The 15,944-nt window shown below is 40.5% G+C and overlaps 1 protein-coding gene across 5 annotated transcripts in view; it reads right to left on the bottom strand.

The window, feature by feature from the left end:
* LOC6602982 (low-density lipoprotein receptor-related protein 4) overlaps positions 1-15,944 on the bottom strand; it is a 167,937-nt gene that overhangs the window by 1,168 nt on the left and 150,825 nt on the right. For 4 of the 5 annotated variants that reach the window (XM_026989978.1, XM_026989977.1, XM_026989979.1 and 1 more), the window contains 5 exons: positions 2,135-2,350; positions 854-2,079; positions 395-786; positions 208-333; positions 25-142 (listed from right to left, as the gene is read on the bottom strand). In XM_026989978.1, coding sequence (XP_026845779.1) covers positions 25-142; positions 208-333; positions 395-786; positions 854-2,079; positions 2,135-2,350 — 2,078 coding nt within the window. Of the gene's footprint in view, positions 1-24; positions 143-207; positions 334-394; positions 787-853; positions 2,080-2,134; positions 2,351-15,944 lie in introns of those variants that run through there. The other variant, XM_026989980.1, reaches the window with a different exon arrangement.

The raw sequence follows: 15,944 nt of genomic DNA, 5'->3' as shown, positions 1-15,944 counted from the left end.
TGTACATTAAAAGGTCCTTCTTACCATGGTTAAACCAAATGGGTGCGGTGCATACTGTATAATAGTCTGACGGCGCTTGCCATTAAAGTCAACTTGGCCAATGTTGTCTTCCAATGCGTCAGCCCATAGCAGACGCCGGTTTCTACGTAAAATAAAATCCCTTTATTAATATATTCTAATTAGTAGGCTCGCCTGTAGAAAGCTCACTCGAAATCAATAGTAAGGCCTGTTGGAAAGCCAATTCCGGAAGTTACAATTACCGTACGGTTGGTACCATCTAAGAAGCTTCGTTCGATTTTCGCAGGTGAGCTCCAATCTGTCCAAAACAGAAATCTGACAGTAAAAAATGTAAATATTACTCTGGATTAATAAAAGCTTATGAATGCATACATACGCTTTTTTCGGATGGACTATAAGTGACCGCGGGTCACCAAGGTCTTCTTCGATTAGTCTTTTACGGCAGCTGCCATCAATCCGTGCAACTTCGATCAACTTACGATCAGTATCGGACCAGTATAGATTTTCAGCAATCCAGTCGACAGCTATACCATTGGGTGTTAGAACTTCTGTGCTCACTATAACTTTGCTATCAGTAAAGTTCAACAGATTAACTCTCCGTATCACATCCAAATTCACATCGGCAAAGAAAAGAAAATTTTTCCGGTAATGGTAATCAAGGACAACAGCTCCATGAACTCCATTTATAGGCAATACCACATCCATGTAGTCTCCAGTGTTTAATGAAATCATTCCAATTCCAGAACGCAAGGCTATGAGGAGGTAGTCCTGTAAAAAATGAACAACTTATGTTAGATGAATCATCTTCAGTTAACCGTTCTTGGTCAATGCTTACTTCGGGAAGACTCTGACATTGTGTTGTACTGTTTTCTTGCAACCGCAGTCCAATCGGGCATTGGCAAGTGTAACTTGATGGATTACGTAAACAGAGGTGAGAGCATCCACCATTATTTCGACCACACACGTTTTTCGTCATAGATTGACGCTGATAAATTACTTTAATATCCATAAGTCCATCAATGTTATTCATTACATCATGCTTTGCGGTTATATTTCGCCTTTCAGTCATGTGTAAAGCCTTTGACTTCCAGTCTGTCCAATAAATGTGTTCTTCAGTGAGAGCTAAGGCATAAGGATGGTGTAAGGACGACATAATTAACTTGCGCTGGTTCCCTGTGTAGTCACAGGAGTCAATAGTCTTTAGACGCGCATCCACCCAGTAAACGCGCTTGCTTTTTAAATCAAGTGATAGGCCATTTGGCCATCCGAGGTTGGCAGTAACAATTCGTGATCGTTCATTACCATCTAAATGAGATCGCTCGATCTTTCGGTAATGTCCCCAATCAGTCCAAAATAATAGACCCGCTTCATAATCAAGAGCAAGACCCCGTGGAGACTCGAGATCTTTGTAGGCTATAATATGACGGTTACTGCCGTCAACACTTGCCACTTCGATTGTGTGGCGTCCTGCATCGGCCCAATAAATTGTACGACCAATCGAATCAACCACCAAGCCATCAGGATTATCCAAGCTGTCTCCAACCACTTTATGAACGTGCAGACCATCGGGGCTTGAACTCATTATGACATTTTCGATAGTGTCAGACCAAAAAATGTTTCCCGTGTCTCTGTCAACATCCAAAGCTACCGCATTTGATATTGGGGGGAGAGGCAGAACCACGTCTATCAAGTGGTCAAAGTCCAAGGAAATTTGCCGTATATCAATTCTGTGAGCGAAAATTATGTATTTAGTAGGACCTCCGGAACATGTGCGCTTGTCTTCCTTCAGCTGTACTCCAACAGCGCAAGCACAAGTGTAGCTTGTCGGATTCAGTAGACACAAGTGCGAACAGCCACCATTTTCTTTGTCACAAGCATTAAATGCCCGCCTTCGAGTGCGGTGAAAAACACGTACATCCATTAGATCACTGGTATTTGCGATTATTACTCTGCTTTCTTTTCCCGTCAGTTTGTCCGCACTCATTACAGATTTAGTATCCCAATCGGTCCAGTACACACGTCCATCACTCACGTCTAATCCAAACGGATGTTTGAGGCCATCTATTGCAAAATACGATTTTATCTAATCTATAGGAATCAAACTTCGTTTACTCACTTATAATTACTCGACGATCGCTGCCATTAAAATTCATATACTCCAAGGTCTTCGTTCCACCATCAACGAAATATAGTTTACTTTTATCGAAGTCAATGGCTAGTCCATTCGGATATATAAGTTTTTTTGAAGATATAATAACGCGGTCATGACCATCCATATTCGAACGTTCAATCATTGGTTCCTCTCCCCAATCAGACCAAAACATTAGGCCATCTTTATAAAGAAAAAAATCATTTAAGAGGTTTTATTAATTTTGTTAGACATTATTAAAAACCGGCTTCCAAATGTAAAAATTATTATGTCCGTTAAGCAAAATTTCGGATTTTCACAGCGCCCGGTATTGTCAACAACTCCAACTCTCCCAACCAATAAAAAAACGGAAAACGCTAACGGAATGTTTGAATAAAAACAGGACTCGATCGCTATGAGCAAATTAAAAAAAAAATTGAGCCCTTAAGCAATTGAGCAAAAAAGAAAAATAACCAAAACGTCTGAAAAACTCTGCTAAATAAGGCGCTAACAAAAAATAGTTTTGCGATTCTTAGTGATTCAAAAGAAGATGATGATAGCGCTCGAACCCCTATGTGCGTCAAGTAAATTGTTCTCAACTTTTTTTTTAAATTTAACCAAAAACATTGTATGGCATTTTTATAAAAAAGAGGGTAACATAAATGAAACAAAAATACAAGCCAATGACGAACTTAAAAGTAGCAAAGGATTATAAGTGGTTATCAAAGATAACAAATTAACAGTTCGAATCAATGGGATAATAGCTGGACTTAAAGATAAGAGCTTTAAAGTCAAAATGGCTCTGAACATAATAAATGGTATTTCTAAATACATCTTTCTGAAATACAAATGATATTTCACACCACATGACATTAACGCCATGCTCAACGCTACAACTTCTATGCGACAAATCATCCCGATGATATTTATATTTCATGTTAATACGCTAGTCGCATAGAGGTACTGGAGTTCTGATCACGCGTCATTATCCGTTGCCATCATTTGCAACAATTTATCTACAGGCAACTTCAATTCATATCGAAACCCATAGCGAATACTTAAACCTAGCCGCAGTGTTCTGCCCCCGTGCTTCTCCGTTTCCGAAACATAATTTTTAAAATTGTTCGACCTAATAAGTAACCGCTTTATAGCAACTGGTGACTACAATGCCCATGCACAACCATTGGGATCTCAACTCAGCAAACCGAACGAAAAACGAGGAGGAACGTTGTGAGTTGCTGCTGCGACCGGAACTCTACATTTTTACTCGATACATAGTCAGTATGGCTAAACGACAAAGAGCGCGTGCGAGAGAGACAGAAAATCAGTCAGAACGTGTCGACGGGCGCTGCGTAGCCACAGCGAATTGATTTGTTACTTTTGGCTATAATCCGATCTGATTCGGATTCGGCAAGATTCGGCATTCTGGTAGATATGGCCGTTCTCTATGATTGTGCGTTTTTAATTTTCTCCTATCTTCAAAACTGTGGGCGGAAGGGGGTGTGGCCAAATTTTGAAACAAACTCGTCAAGGTCCGATATCTCAGGAGTGTGGATCAAAAATTTGGTTGTTCTAGCTTTTATAGTCTCTGAGATCAAGGCGCTAATGTTTTGCGCTAAGCAAAGCCGGCTATGAAACGTGTGCTTTAGAGAGAGACAGGACGAGAAAAAATGAAATTGTTTTCTTTATTATGGCTATAATAATGATACGATCCAATTCAGATTCCGCAGTCAAGAAGATATGGTCATTCTCTACGATTCTGCGTTCGTATCGTATCTTATCGTATCGTTTTCTCGTATCTTTGAAATTGTGGATGCCACAGATTTTCGCCTTTTGTGGGGGCGGAAGTGGGCGAGGAAACGTTTTGAAATATACTTGTAACAGTGACATATCGCAGAAGTCCGGACAGACAGGCGGACGGACAAACAGACATGGCTCAATCGACTCGGCTATTGATGCTGGTCAAGAATATATATAGTTAAAAATGCGACACTTGAGTTTAAGTTTTAAAAAAAAGTTTTGTTCTTTCACTAAAACTTAGCGTACAATGGTTAGTTATTTCCCCGACGATGACTGAGGTCCGACGTCTTGAATGGAATTAACTTGGTTGAATTCTCCGACGGTGTCGCGATTGACGTTTGTCTTGAACAGAACTGACTTGCCTTCTTAGATGTAGACTATTTATATTATGATGCTCGGTTTGGGATTCGGATTTGTGGGAAAGGCGGCTTTTGATGAAATGCTTCCGCTCATTTGATCGGTGTTGCATTACTTGGGGGTGGCTGAGAATAGGGCCTCTGATTGGTCAGCTACGAGGGCGCGGTTCTTGAGAATCGATTAGTAATTGATCTCTGAAGAGTGGCGTGATTCTAGTGCGGCTGGATTCTAGTGCGGCATCTATTGTTTTATGTTCAACTTCTAGCTTAGGGTGTTTGTTTAGATTGCCTGCAATCGGCTACGCGTGGTCCATTTCGAGCGTGAGATTGCTTATGGGGGTTCGAAGCTGAGGGTGTCGGATTGTTTATAGTATTGTGGGTGCAGGGTAATAGACATAGACCAGGGTAAGCGGAGCATGGACTATAGATATGTCACTATATACTTTATGAGGTCGGAATCGATTCCTTCTGGACGGTACACACATCCATTTTCACCACAAGTCTAATATACTCTAATACTCATTTTGAGTATCGGGTATAAAAACGCCCCCACTTTCTAACCTCTAGAAAAACGGATTGGCTGAAATACAAGAAATATATAACTTTACATATTGATAGCTGCCCAGACATCTACTGTAAAGATGACTTAGAAAGCTCAGTTAAAGCATTAGTTTCTGTTCTGGCTATCACTGGCTGCAAAGCACTCCACTGCTATAATAACAGCTAATCAACAGTAGTCGTATTCCCAGCCATTTTGATGAGCTGCTCCGCGGTAAAAGAAGGCTTCGACGAGAGTGGCCAGTCTATAGATCACCTGCCTTGAAGAAGCGGTTGAAAATAGGCAGCCGTTTACTACGCAAAGCCCTAGAAGATGAGAAAAACCGAGCTCAAATATACTATATGGAGCAACTCCCCCCAAACAGCAAACGATTGATTCCAAATTGAGAGTCAATCACCGTTACGTACCCAAGCAGGAGAGTGGGCTCGTAGCAACAAAGAGGAGGCAAATACATTTGCCATTTATCAAGCCACATCCAGCAATAAATAGCTTTGTGCTGCCACTAACCAGTAATCTTGAAGCCACCACGCCTATCAATCAGGAGAAGTTATTAGAGTCATTAAGGGCCAAGTCTCCAAGCAAAAAAATCACAGGGTCACGACTTGGTCTCCCCTAAAATGTTTAATGTTTAGAGTTCAACTATGAACAGTTAAACTGTGTAAATGGGGGGCTACTATCTTTAACAATGGAGAAATCTGTTATCACAACTTTTCTTACTTGGACGTTGACATGCAATGACTGCATCTTGCAAGAAGCGATGCAATTACTGCACCGTCAAGTGGCCCGTCTGAAACCAGCAGAAGGCTGTTACGCGAGCATGCAGGAAAGATAGCTGTTAGACTAATATTCGAGGAAAATTAGCATTCAAGTTACTGAGAGAACTGGGCATGCATTCAAAATACAATACCACTACAATTACTAATTACTAGAAAGGTGTGTAAGGATTAGTAATTTAATAAGAGGAAGAGAATTAGTGGTGGATAGAATATAGTAGAGGGAACTATAATCTGAGCATAAGACCCTAAACGGTTCATGCTAGGAATAATTCGATCTACAAAGTGGAAGGAACCACGGTATAAAATTTCTAGTAGGTCTAATTGTAATCGTGAAGTTTATGCGGCTCAACAGATCAGGGCTGTCTATGTCACCCCTGATCAAGTTGTGCATAAAAATCACACCAAGCATTTTTCTACGGTTAACTAAGGATGGGAGGTTTAATAATAGCAGTCTACTAGAGTAAGAAGGGAGTCTCACACCCGCATCCCAGTTAAGGCCCCGCAGAGCAAAGAGTAAAAAGTTTTTCTGTACTGATTCTATACGGCGCTGGTGTACTTTGTACTGAGGGCACCATACACAGGAGCCGTATTCAAAGATCGGACGAACAAGTGAGGTCTAGAAATTCTTTGTTATATAAGGGTCGTCAAATTCCTTTGACAACCTCTTTATAAATCCAAGCACGCCCATGGCCTTATTTACCATGGTAGAAATGTGTTCGGAGAACTTTAACTTGAGGTCTAACATAACACCCAGATCATCCACCAGGGTAATTCTCTCAAGAGAACCAAATAGGGTATAGGGAGCCAATAAGGGGCTAGAATATGATGAAATATCATAACTTTGTATTTCGAGGGATTAAGGTGTAACAAGTTTGCACAACACCATGACTGAAAGTTATTGAGATCGGATTACAAGCGAGAATGAAATGAAATGTCCTTATACTGGACACAAAGTTTAACCGCACAAAATACATAAGTACTCGAGAATATGTTAATACTGATGGCAAGTCATTAATAAAGAGTGTGAAGTTTAAGGGGCCTAGATGGCTGTCCTGAGGTACTCCCGAAGAAACCTTTACTGGTGAAGAGAGGAAGTTTTTGAAGAGGACTCTTTGAGAACTGAAACAAAGATAGTTAGAAATCCATCTCAGGAGGTTGGGCGGATACCCTAAAAAGTAAAGTTAATGTGCTAGAAGGGAATGGTTCACAGAGTCAAATTCTTTACTAAAGTCGGTGTAAAAACCATCCGTCTGTAAGTTACCTTGAAAGCCTTTAATAATGAAAGAGGTAAACTCTAAAGAGTTCGTGGCGGTTGATCGCCGCCTTATAAATCCATGCTGAGTTGGAGAGATAAGTGACTTGCAGAGATGTTGCAAGTGCGGAGTTAAAACCTTCTACAACATTTTGGGAATAGCTGATAACTTTGCTATACCTCTATAATTTTTTGCGTCAGAATTGCTACCATTTTTATGGAGAGGAATTATAAACGATTCCTTCCAGATTGGGGGGAAGCAAGAGGAATCAATGGACAGGGTGAATAGTTTAAGCAATGGTCCACACAGAGCCTCGGCGCAATACCTGAGTACACAACCTGGAACCCCGTCTGGACCCGGTGAAAACACCGGCTTAACTAGTCGAAGATCATGAAGTAAAGAACATTCATTTAAGAAGGGACTGAAAATGCCGTTCGACCTCGGTAAACCGTATGGGTACGGATGACCAGAGTAGAGCTTTCCTCAGAATAGGTGGTTTGGAAAAATTGGGCAAACAGATCGGCAATTGCCTGATCATTATTTGCCGACGTATTACGAAATGATAGCGAGGACGGGTGTGCGGACATTCTACATTCTTACTGTTTACGAAGCAGTAAAACTATTTAGGGTCCTGAGAAAAACGTATCCTGCATCGAGATAGGTAGTTCTTATAGCATTGTGCATTAAGAACTGAAAAGATTGACCGAGCTGTTACATAGCGAGAGTGAGAAGTAGGAGAACCAACTTCTTCAAATTTTGTATGAAGTCTTGATTTTAAGTTTTTTAGACTGGACAACTCTTTGGTAAATCAAGGAGGTTTTCCAGATCTTATCGGACAAGAAAGCGGGACACAAGAAACAAAAAATATGCCAAGAGCATTGTAAAAAATGTTTGTGCCTTTTATGACATCAGTGCACAAGTACAAAGCGGACCAATAAAAATCCCTAATGAGTTTATTAAGCTTCGTAAACTCGGCTTTACGAAAGCAACGGACACGTTCAGGTGGCCTACACGACCGATCCAATACAGTTGGTCCTATATCTAGCGACGCTTCCAAAGTAGGATGGTAGGCGTCTTCAGGTATAGTGAGCGGAAGAACTCAAGATCCAGCAATCGACCCAAGGAATTTTTCACATGGTTGACTTGAGACAGGGACAGGTCAAGTAAGCCGTCAACAAAGTCATGTCGTGACATGGGCATTAGGTTACTAGACTCGTTTAACGAAGACCAAACAGTTCCTGGCAAGTTGAAGTCACCAAGAACTATCATATTATCTTTATCTGATAGCGAGGAAGAAACAGTGGTTAAAGCGGACAAGTGCTGCTCATATACGAAATAATCGAGCAAGTAATGAATATAGTGAAAGTGAATGCTCCGGACAAAATTTGGCGGAGCGAATGGTGTCAAATTGAGTTGGGGAGATGCTTATCTTAAACCAGGCTATCTCTCTGGCATAAGAGAAGTTAAATTTCTTCACCTTTAAACCCACGGCTTTTATTTTGCTTTGAATAAAAGCAATTACATCATTAGATGTGAGGTCAGGGGCCAGCCGTGAAACAAAAACTTGTTTTGGTGGGTCTCCCACCAGTGGTTTAGTCACCAGAGGCCTAATACCAAATTGAGATTCCATGGCTAGGAGCCGATCGTACTGCTTTTTAAAGCCAACGGTCAGCTCCTTAAAGCCCTTCCGCGTCTGCCTCATAAAAGCCACCATGTCATTCTCCACCGCACGGCATGCCTCGCAACTGTAATGCAACCCATTACGTTTGGCTTAGTATCACTCACGAAGCCAGAAAATCCAGAGCATTTTGCGTGCACTACGCTGTCGCAGAGCCAGCAGGGGACATTCGGCTGATCGTGGGTGATCTGCTTCTTACAGGTTTTTTTGGCGCAGACCACAGCGTTTTCCATTTTTATTATTTATTTATTTACTCAAGAAAATTTACGAAAAAAAAAAATTTCCAAAACAAATTGGTATCAGACCAATGTGCCAGACAACGCTCAAAGCGGAAATGGTAAAAGATAAGAGCAGAGTAGAGAGCGGTTATAGCGAGCGGTACTGAGTAGAGAGCGCTATTGCTCAGAAAGTTCAAAGAGTGAGAGAGAAAGAACAGTTATTGACGTTGAGATGATAGCGAGACAGTGATAAAACAATAAAAGCTACAAGATGAGAGCTGTAATGCAATGTAATTTACTCACGGCAACAACACAAACACAACAAGCCGACGCCGAAAAATTTGAAGTTCAATAAATAATAACTAAGCACAAATCAAAAGGCATGCACTCGCGGAATAGAATAGATATTCAGATAGTAGGTGAATTAGGAAGGTATTTAATGTTTATTTAAGAAAACACCGGTTGTTTATGTAAAACAAGGGGAAAATATGCGGAACGCAAAACAAAAACGAGGGGGAACGTTGTGACTTGCTGCGTACACCGCAACTCTACATTTATACACGATACTTAGTCAGTATGGCTCTCATCCGGCAGACGCCGCGAATATTAAACGACACGACAAAGAGTGCGTGCGAGAGAGACAGAAAATCAGTCTGACCGTGACGTCGGGCGCTGCGTAGCCACTGCAAATTGATTTGTTCCTTTTGGCTATAAAAATGATCTGATCTGATCCAGATTCAGCAATCTGATAGATATGATAATTATCTATGATTTTACGTTTTTAGTTTTCTCGCATCTTCAAAATTGTAAATGCCACAGATTTTCATCCTTTGGGAGGCGGAAGGGGGTGAGGCGAAATTTTGAGATATACGTTTTATATTAAGATCTAATAGGAGTGCGGATACCAAATTTGGTTACTCTAGCGTTAATAGTCTCTGAGATTTGTGAATATCCCCAGATTTTCGTCCTTTGCGGGGGCGGAAAGGGGTGTGGCGCAATTTTGAAACAAACTCGTCTCGGTCCGATATCTTAGGAGTGTGGATACCAAATTTGGTTGCTCTAGCTTTTATAGTCTCTGAGATCTAGGCGCTAATGTTTTACTCTAAGCAAAGCCGGCTATGCAACGTGTGTGTTAGAGGGAGACAGGGCGAGAAAAAATAAAATTGTTTTCTTGATGCTGGCTATAATAATAATACGATCCAATTCAGATTCTGCAGTCTAAAAGATATGATTACTACTCTACGATTCCGCGTTTTTGGTTTTCTCATATCCTTAAAATTGTGGATGCCACAGATTTTCGTCCTTTGTGGGGGCGGAAGTGGGCGGGTCGAAGTTTTGAAATATTTTTGTAGCAGTGACATATCACAGAAGTCCGAATATAAAACTTCGTTACTCTAGCTCTTATAGTCTTTGAGCACTAGGCGCTAATAGGGACGGACAGACGGACGGACGGACAGACAAACAGGGCTCAATCGACTCGGCTATTGATGCTGATCAAGAATATATATACTTTATGGGGTCGGAAACGATTCCTTCTGGACGTTACACACATCCATTTTCACCAAAAATTTAATATACCCCAATACTCATTTTGAGTATCGGGTATAACGAGTCTGATCTGCGAAAGAGAACGAGCAGAGACCTGGCGAGTATTCCACCTAGTCAGTGTCTAATCTCAGACTCCCACCAAGCCTGTCGGAAGGGAAGATCCACCAAAATGGCCCTACACACGATCAATCGAAGCGTCCCTTAACTATAAAGAGCACACCCTGGCCCTGTAGGTTGATTCCCACTGGCAATCGTAAAACATTGTGGGAAAGCGCTAGCCTATAGCAACAGTGGCTCTCTGTAGCTCCAGAAAAACCATCGGACTAAAGTAATGAATGGCCCCGTATAGAAAGACTGTAATATTCGACGCTTGTCGTGCCTTCTTGTATTTTAATTATCCACGGCTAACTCCCAAAATTACAGCCTAAAACTAGGCCGTAAAAAAATTTAAGTTGAAGATCTTTTGAGCTTTGATAAAGCTTATCAACAGCTGTTTTGCGACCAAGCGGCAACGCTTTGATATGCAATTTTTCTGCCGTGCACTATATTTTATTATTATTATTTATTATTATTTTATTGTCTGGATTCTGTATAACAGAAGAAGACAATAGAAAGTGTGGAAAAAAACGTGGGTTGCTGTACTTAGTAGTCCCAGCCTCTTTCTTTTTCTCCTCGTGACCGTCAGAGTGACCAGCAGTGGAAAAAGAAGTCTTGTAGAGCTGACCCAGCTCTCTAAACCAAGGTCAAGCCGAAGTCAAAGCCTAGTGCAAGTGCCAAGTGCGGCTCAAAGTGATCATTTAATTTGAGTGGACGCGCCAGTTATATATTGCCAAGGCTGGGGCAGACGTTCGACCATTTGGGAAAACAAGCGCCCACAGCTTACTAAAATTTTTCGAAACAGTGGTGCAATTCTGTTGAGGTAATTATCCACCCAGCTACAGCGACCCGTTGAAAAATGTTCTGTTCTTTCCTCGTAGGATTAGCACCACTAGTATCTACGTATTGAAATGCTGGTCTAGAAGTTACGGATTGGTAATTCGCGAATACCTCTATTGGCCACGTGCCCGTACCACCGGTTAAACCCCACCGTTCGACATTTGGATCAGGCGGTAGCCGAGGGCATGGACTTGCTCCTCCAGTAAACCCGATTGGTGGGCTCTGCAAGCGACGCCTGGAACCGTTCGACCCATGGGGATGATCTGACTGACTCTTCAAATACACCCTGTTTTTTTATACGCTTTCTATTTAGCTACGTTCTTTTGATACGGCAAAAATTTGCAACAGCCAATTAAATCCGGTATAAACAAAAAGGGAATTCCTGTCCATGGGCTAAGTCGAACTTGAACAAATAAGTAGTGTATTAATACCGATTATTTTTACAGTTTTTGATTTTGGTTGCCACGCATTCATCTCATCATATATGCAGATACTCATCACAATCACACACATCATCATACTCCTCCACCCATCAAATCATCTCATCCAACACACAACGAAAGATCTTTCTGCGTGGGAGTCAAAGCTATTAATCGTATCGTAAGAGATTATCCTGAACCAAGTAAGCCATCTGAAAAGAATGAATGTGCGGTAACTATTCGTTGGTCTTCAACCATGATCACGGTTTTATACACATATTACTCATGCCTTTAAGCGATTTTCCATATACCCGATTTTTGTCTGGTTTTGGCACTGACCAAGTTAACGTAATGAAGTTTGAAGTTTTCTTGTTCCTATGATGAACACATAACATAGCTCGTGCATTTATATATACCTACTACTAATCATTTTTATAGATCTAAGATCATTATACCCTACCTCGCCCCTATGATATTCTTTCCCCAGTATATGCTGTATAGTAATACCCTATAAATGTAAGACAATATCGAATATTGCTTATATAAGGGACTAAATTCTATTAGCGTTAGGTTTTATAGGAATTTAAATGAAGAATTATGGATTGCTTAAATAAAGTTAGTTTGGAAATGAACCAAGGCTAAATATCTTATATCGGAACCATGCAACCTCGTCTGACGGAGATGTGACCCACCGCAGTCTTTGTTGGAGGGATCCTGACTGTTAATAGGTGGCCCTGAAGGATCATGGTAGGGTGGGCGTTCTCGCCAATGGGCGATACCGCAGCCGACAAAGATCTGACCGGTGATCTTCTTCGTTTACGTATCCCTGCTGATCTGGCCCTTTGACCCCCTGTATCCCGTTTCCTAGTATCCTTTCCCTTCTCGTACGCGATTTTTTTTATATGTATTTTTATCTCGACCATTTGCCAGAGCTTTAAATGGGTAGTAAAATATCCTCCATGCCTACACCCCGCCGACCAGAGACAAAAGCCGAAGCCAGCGCGTACTTCCTACTCCCGTTTATATCATCAGCTCCTATAACCTGTACGCTACAGACTATGCTACAAGACTTCCGCAATTACCAGAGAGGACGGATTACTTTATTCCCAGTAATCACTTCTTGACGCCTTTCCAGGTATCAGTCCCACTTAGGGAGGACTGTGAGATGGGCAAATCAGGACCTGCAAATGAGGTCCACTTGTACACTGATGTCTTCTTCTGTAAACATCAGTAGCTGCTTCAAGCTCCTGAATTACTTTAGTGTGTCCTACGCCTCTAGACTGTCAATCCCTTCTGCAGGAGTTTTCGTGAGGAGGAAGAGGAGGAATCGGTCCCCCACTTCTTCTGCCAGTACCCGGCCCTTGGAAATAGTAGTTTCCTGCTTTTCGTTCTTCACGGAAACTTCGGAACTTTCCGAAACTAACCAGGGATCTTGTTAAAATTCATCCAAGCCCCCGGATGGGACTGCCTGTAATCTGCAATAGTTTTCTCTACGGTCCAAGCAGTGAGAAGAGGCACACGCCCCTGCGGGAAAACAATGGACCTTAAATAGGTCCAAGTGAGATGGGGGTAAACCCCAATTCCCTGACTACCACAATCACCTAACCTGGCCTTATAAACTATAAGTATAAATTAGCATGAATAGATGAAAAATATGAATATATAAGTACTCAGCAAAAGCCATTAATAAAAATTGCCCGTCATATGGGCGGTAAGGGTGGGCGTTGTCGGATCGGTCTGAAATTGATCTCAGTTCTTATATATATCAACACAATCAACTGTACATTAGGAAGTCTCTAATTTAATTTTCTTTTGAATTTATGACAAACTTACGCTGCCTGGCTCAATGTGCACTGGTTGAGTACCGTATATAAACAGGTACCGGCATCCGAAATGCTGACATAAATTCGTCAACTTATTGACATGATTCTTTGATAAGAATATGGCCAAACTACTGGCCAAATTAATATATACACGCTTATGAGCGTTTTTTCACGTCCTATACAACTTTTCTAATAAACATAATTAAAAATTCAAATTTACTTTTAGTTTTCTAGCCTACAGTAGACTATAAAAATGTTCATCATAAGCATTTTTCATTTGAAATATATATTCTATGACCGATTAAACCTTAAAAACATAAACAAGGGCTGGCCAAAATAATAAGTACAGCAATTCTCCAAAGCGAAAAACTAAAAGCGTATCAAAATTTGTCCACTTTTTTCTTATAATTTATAATCTTTTACTAGTATCCTATATAGCCACAATTAATTTTGATAACTTCGGCCATTCTTCTTGGCATACTAGCAATAAGTTTGCGGCAAGTCTCCACTGGAATCTCACCAATCTAAACCAAGCCTTGACCAGCTTTAAGGAGTGCTTTGGGTCATTTTCCTGTTCTCAAGGGCATGTTTTCTGGGTTCATAATTTCATGATTAAGTTAAAAATATTTTAGCATTTGCTAAAATATCAAGCTCATAACAATGGAAGCATTTTTAATGATATATATCCAAATATTGAGCTGCATTTTTTAGAAAAATTCAGCCTAACCTACAAAATGGAAACAACCATAAAAGTGCAATGGTCGAAAAGGGTTGTAGCTAATTTAATATACATTAGTTAATAACCACTTTTTTTATTAGTTTAATATAGTTAGAAAGGGACACAAAATTTCACGGAAAAAGTTAGGGATCACAATAGACAGGTAAGTTGGTTTAGCTTTCTCAAGTTTTGAAAGGCCCAAATCAATATGCACAAACTAACAAATATGAACAACATATTTTTTCATTCAGACATTTTACATACCCCGGCCTTTCTAATCCTTTTTCTTCAGGGCCTTTCAAACCTTTCAGGGCTGCATTAAAATCAAAAGGATAAATTCAGTTTTCCTAGCTACGGTATACATTATGATTACGTGTCATTCCAAAAGTATTTCGTTTCCATGACTTTTTTAATGTATGCTAGAATATCGGCCGTCTGGCCCAATGTGTAATATCAATAAATCTATGTTCGATTGCCAGCTAGGAGATCGGAGATCCGATGCATTGGAGAATAAATTTGTAGGTTCATTAGTAACTTCAAAGCAAAAAAAACAGCACTCGAAGACGCATGGAATCGTTTTAACGAAAACGACTCAAAGATTAAAAACATATAAACGCGAAAAATATTTGAAATTCCATAAGAACATACGTATAACACTTAAAAAATACATTGCAATCTTTAACGAGAACATTGAAAAGCTAATGCAGGCATCAAGTGCTCCAGTTCCTAGAACAAAGAATTTGAGTTTTAGGAACAGGAAAGAACACTCAAATATTACGTAGAGAGCTAAAAGCGAAAAGATGAACATTACGAATACCACTTTGTGATGTAAAGAATTTCGCTCAAAATCTCCTTCAGAACGACTAAGCTGGGTGCAAAAGCAAATAATTGGCGTCAAATATTTTAGTCCATCCTCAATCAAACAATCGGAGCCAGCAGATCACGGAAGCTTAATGTAAATTGCCTTCACTATGTCGCCGAGTAAAGGCCATCCAGATTGCGTAAAATGCTATCTGAAACAATTTTCAGAGGCGGGAGGACGCTCATTAAGTGATTTGATAAAATCACCATGGACTCCAGCACGGTCTGTTATATTATATTGGCAAATCAAAGACACGATCATAAGCAGACAAAAACAAAGAAAAAGAGCCAGAGCGCATATCCTCTCATCTTCCCTTTTGCGCTTTGTTCTTAAGAGAGCACCAGCATGCAGTTATTTGGCGCTGCGTGTATGGGCAGCAGGAGAGTATTGGAGAGAGAGAACCGCCTATCTTAAGCGAAGAGAGTTTTGATTACGTGAGCAACAAAAATCAAATTTCTTATAAATTTCATTGTGCAACTTACAGCTTATTTTGGGTTTTATACTTGCGTTGATCCACCGATGAAAGTGCTTACATGGCCTGCTGCAAAGTTACTTTCAGACTGGATTAAACATGTGACAATAAAAAAATCTCACACTTTTTTCAGCAGCTCAACAATTTTAGCACAAGAAAAACACCATTATTACCACTATTTCCGTGTCATAGCTTTCGCTGCTTTTTCCAACCAGAAAAAAGGCACCAAATATTTAAACTAATAACAGCAATGCTAAATGAATTTGCTAGGAATTTTAAATTGACGGAACAAATGGCTAACGTTGGAGGAGGTTACTTGTTACTCCTCGGCACACCGCAAAGACGACTACATCCATATCTAGATGTCTGGCGGAAAGATG

The sequence above is a fragment of the Drosophila persimilis genome, unplaced genomic scaffold (genome assembly GCF_003286085.1).
Source record: "Drosophila persimilis strain 14011-0111.01,24,50 unplaced genomic scaffold, DperRS2 tig00000477-arrow-pilon, whole genome shotgun sequence".
Classification (NCBI taxonomy): domain Eukaryota; kingdom Metazoa; phylum Arthropoda; class Insecta; order Diptera; family Drosophilidae; genus Drosophila; species Drosophila persimilis.
This window is presented reverse-complemented; position numbering and strand designations above follow the sequence as displayed.